This window comes from Elephas maximus, chromosome 7, assembly GCF_024166365.1.
Source record: "Elephas maximus indicus isolate mEleMax1 chromosome 7, mEleMax1 primary haplotype, whole genome shotgun sequence".
NCBI classification, from domain to species: domain Eukaryota; kingdom Metazoa; phylum Chordata; class Mammalia; order Proboscidea; family Elephantidae; genus Elephas; species Elephas maximus.
Window position 1 is genome coordinate 117,428,545 of NC_064825.1, and position 4,795 is coordinate 117,433,339.

A 4,795-nucleotide genomic window follows, 5' to 3' on the forward strand; every position below is an offset into this window, starting at 1 on the left:
TCAAGTACAAAGTACCTTCCAAAGTTAACTCTTTCCATTCTTGGCGTTGTAGCTACTGAAAAACAAACAAACAAAAAAACTAATATCACATTGTCACACCTGGTTGTTACCATTGAAGGAGGCTGGAGATTTTTCATGATGGTCTCCATAGTCACTTTTACCCTCCCCAGCTGTTCAGAGATGCACTTTGTGATATCTTAAGGACAGTCTCAGTTGTATGGGTAGTATGATCATCATCTGGCTATGAACTCTGGGCATGTTTTAAGTAACTTAAGTTGCATTTATGTTTTAGTAGTTTTCTTAATTATGCAACCAGGTAGAGTGAGGTAGAGTTATAATAAGATTATTATGATGGGAACAATGTTTCTCAATATTTTTTTCATTATCCCCATCCCAAGGGAAAGTTTTTATGCATTATTTTTTTCTAATTGCCCCTCCTCATAAATATCTAACCTGTGATATATATACACAGATATATGAACATATATTTTAATGTACTTTATGTATACCTGTGCTTTATACATAAAAGAGTAAAATCTACTTTCATCCCCTAAGAACCAATATTCATACTCTTGGGAAAAAAAAATATCTAAATATAAGAAATCCAAAACTTAAAACTTAAGCAAGATGTAGTGATATGAGAGCCAACTAAGGTAGATCAGAGTGGAGAAAATGAACGTACATGGCAGGGTGAGAGAGCAGCTTGAAAACGATCTTGGGTTTAGAGGAGCAGTAAGGAGGCCCTAGATCAATAAGTCTATGCACCATGCATAAATCCCACTTATCCTGGAGTTCATTAACCTATACATGAAGCAGATGATTTTCAAAGACTCACATTGTAGATACCTCATCAAAAGGTGTAGTATAAAACAAAATATTACAATTTCAAAGAAATACAACGTTTATACTCATATGTCCAAGAAAATTGTAAGTGGAAATGTAATAAAGAATTACAAAAGGATACCATGTAAAATGTGTACATATATACAGAACATTATATTAATATAATTGTTCAAAATATCAATTGCATGCTCACTAGGTTATTTCCTTATGCTGCATACATTTACAAGTTGAGAGAAAAGACTATGAGACCACATGATGGGGGTAATGGATAAATGACAAAAATATATATTTTTTTTATTTCATTTTCTTTAGATTTTATTAGAAGCCAAGGAACACAATGTTAAAGAAAAACCACTCCGAGGTGACTGAATTTATTCTGCTGGGCCTGACTGACCGAGCTGAGCTGCAGCCTGTACTTTTTGTGGTATTCCTAGTGATCTACCTTATCACAGTAACAGGCAATGTGAGCATGATTTTTTTAATTAGAAGTGACTCGAAACTGCACACGCCAATGTACTTTTTCCTCAGTCACCTCTCCTTTGTAGACCTCTGTTATGCCACCAATGTCACTCCGCAGATGCTGGTTAATTTCTTATCCGAGAGAAAAACTATTTCTTTCATTGGTTGCATCATACAATTCCACTTTTTCATTGCCCTGGTCATCACAGATTATTATATGCTTACAGTGATGGCTTATGACCGCTACATGGCCATCTGCAAACCCTTGTTATACGGTAGCAAAATGTCCAAATGTGTCTGCATCTCTCTGGTCACTGTTCCTTACATTTATGGCTTTGCAAACGGTCTGGTACAGACTGTACTGATGCTACGTCTGTCCTTCTGTGGACCCAGTGAGATCAACCACTTTTACTGTGCAGACCCACCTCTCATGGTCCTCGCTTGCTCAGATACCTATGTCAAAGAAACTGCCATGTTTGTGGTGGCTGGATCCAACCTCACCTGTTCTCTCACCATCATCCTCATCTCCTATATTTTCATCTTCACTGCCATCCTGCGCATCCGCTCTGCTGAGGGGAGACGTAAAGCCTTCTCTACCTGTGGGTCCCATCTCACTGCGGTTACCGTCTTTTACGGGACTCTGTTCTCTATGTATCTGAGACCCCCTTCTAAGGCATCTGTAAAGCCGGGGAAAATTGTAGCTGTTTTTTATATCTTTGTGAGTCCTATGTTAAACCCTTTGATCTATAGCCTGAGAAACAAAGATGTTAAAAGAGCAATAAGGAAAGTTATCCAAAAGAAATTGTTTGTATAATATATCTTTATCAACTGGGCAATTAATGAGCGTTTTTCTTAGCAAGTCCCTTCCTGTCATCGAGAATTTTTTGCTTTCTTATGTCATATATGACCTTGGGGAACGTGTCAAATTATTTGGTAGAGTTTACAGAGCCATCTCAGTGAATAAAGACACATACACACATACAGAAACAGCAACAAATACTGCTTAGGAATTCAAACAGAAGACTGCAAGTTATTCTTATTGCTCTATAAAATCAGTAAACAGATGACTGCATCCATAGTACTAAAACCTATGCGAAATTTCCACATGCTGTGGCACTGATGGAAACCCTGGTGGCCTAGTGGTTAAGTGCTACAGCCACTAACCAAGAGGTTTTCTAGAGAGGTTAGGCAGTTCAAATCTGCCAGGCACTCCTTGGAAACTCTATGGGGCAGTTCTATTCTGTCCTTTAGGGTCGCTATGAGTTGTAATGAACTGGACGGCAGTGTTTTTTTTTTTTTTTGGTGTCATTGATATGGAGTAGTTCTGCGGAGCCAACAGCTTAGTGCTGGGCTACTAACGAAAGGTTAGAGGTTCAAGTCCACCCAGAGGCTTTTCCAAAGAAAAGCTTGGTGATCTACTTCTGAAAAACCACCCATTGAAAACACTTGACAGCAACTGTTGTTGGTAGTTGTATGGCAATGACAATTCGTTACATTTTTATAAGGCTTAGTAATGTCCAAACTATTAAGAAATTTTCTCCCTTTTTTCTACAAGTTACAAGCTAAAGATCTTTTGCTTATATCTAAGAATATTACTCTCAGAACCATCTTTGGAATGATGTCACTAATCCAATGGAATTCTCATTGTATAAGGATTTTGATGAAAATGCGAAAAATTTTTCAGAAGGATTTTCTTTTCTTTTAAAACCAATAGGTAGCTGCACAGCATGTGACCTCCTCTCCTTTACTCTTCCGTTATCATTATCTTTTGCCTTTAAAAAGTAACCCCATTTGTGTGTCCTTACATACTTGATAAGAAGATGGCATTTCATCTGGTAATTGCTTATTTGTATTTTTTTGTGTGAAATTCTTTGTGAATATCCTTTTCATGTCATTTTCTTTGTGCATTTGTAAATTTTTTTGTTTCTCTTTTCTTTTTCTTATTCATCTTAACACTTCTTTTATAAAGATACAAATTAATTTTCTGCTATATATTAATAATAATAAATATATGCTTATTAAATTTTGCTTCTTTATGTTCTATTTTTCAAGTGCAAAAATTTTGTTATTTTTAAATATGCCAAACAATTTATTGTTTCTTTCTTTGCTCTTAGGAAAGTAAGTTCTTTTCCACCTATGATCAAGCTGTTATTTCCTATGTTATTAAATTTATTTTTGTGGTTTCACTGGTCAATTTTTTGTTATTTTTTTCTGAACTATTTCTAACATATCACCAAAAATCAAAAATAATTTAAAGACCAGCTGTATAACCATGACTAATCATTATTAAATCTTCACATAATGTTAGTATTTTTTCATATTTTTTTGGAAATTAATGATATTATAGGAAAAGTTGAATCATCCTTGCCTAATTTTGTTTCTCTCTCCATTTCCTGAAGTAGACTCTATTATGGGTTTGTTTCTTATCCCTATATAGATTTACATTATATGCTTGATATTTATGTTTCCATATGATTATAGAGTATTTTTTGCATGACTTTAAACTTGATAAGTGAAATCACTCTTTGTATTCTTCTGAAACTTAATATAATTTAATATGAAATGCTATTGTATTTATGCTGTATGTATGTATGCTGATTCATGTTGCCCTGGTGCTTAAAAGCTATGGTTGCTAACAAAAAGGTTAGCAGTTTGAAATCACCAGCCACTCCTTGGAATCCCTATTGATTGGTTCTACTCTGTCCTATTGAGTCTCTGTGAGTCAGAATCCACCCCACAGCAACAAGTCATTTTTTTGTTTGTTTTTTTGATTCATGTAACAGCAATTTTCACTGCTGGTTCCAATGTCAGTACATAAATATGTCACAATATATTTATCCATTCTACTCTTTATGGATTGAATCATTTCCCCCAAAATGTGTGTTGTAAATACCTGCAGTTATAATGTGTTTTTACACAAATAACCTATGCCTTCTATTTTTGCTTGCCAACTATGCCCTCCCTCCAAAATGTATTTTCAGAAGTGCCACTATGCCAATTGTTTTGCATGTAGCTGTAAACCAAGGTAGAATGCACAGGTTATTGGGGAATGAGTTGTCTTTAAGTTAATGAGGCAGGATTAGTGTAGGGTGTATTTTGAGTCAACCTCTTTTGAAATATAAAAGAGATGGAAGAAGTGAGCAGAACAGAGATGGGGAAGAGATATGCTAAGGCACTTGAAGATTACAAAGGAGCAGAAGTTCAGAAGAAACAAGGTCTTTCCTCCAGAGCCAACAGAAAGAGAAAATCTTCCCCTAGAGCCAGCATCCTAAATTCTGTGAGAAAATAAATTTCTGCTTCTTAAAGCCACCCACTGGTGGTATTTCTCTTATAACAGCACTAAATAACTAAGACAATGGATAATTGCATTTTTCCAGTTCCTTACTAACACAAAAATTCAGCAATAAACATTCTTGTGTAATTCTGCTGCTGTACCAGTGCAATAATTCCTGTCATGTATGTACCTAGGACTGTAAATTCTGGGTCATAAAAT

At 35.3% G+C, this 4,795-nt stretch overlaps 1 protein-coding gene across 1 annotated transcript; it reads left to right on the plus strand.

The window, feature by feature from the left end:
* The first annotated feature begins 1,180 nt into the window (after positions 1-1,180).
* Positions 1,181-2,116, plus strand: LOC126079061 (olfactory receptor 1030-like). Its single transcript, XM_049889964.1, has one exon. The coding sequence runs from the start codon at positions 1,181-1,183 to the stop codon at positions 2,114-2,116; it is 936 nt and encodes a 311-aa protein (XP_049745921.1).
* Positions 2,117-4,795: the final 2,679 nt, after the last annotated feature.

Excerpts from the sequence above, each read along its gene's own strand:
- LOC126079061 (XM_049889964.1), top strand. The coding sequence starts at position 1,181 with ATGTTAAAGAAAAACCACTCCGAGGTGACTGAATTTATTCTGCTGGGC.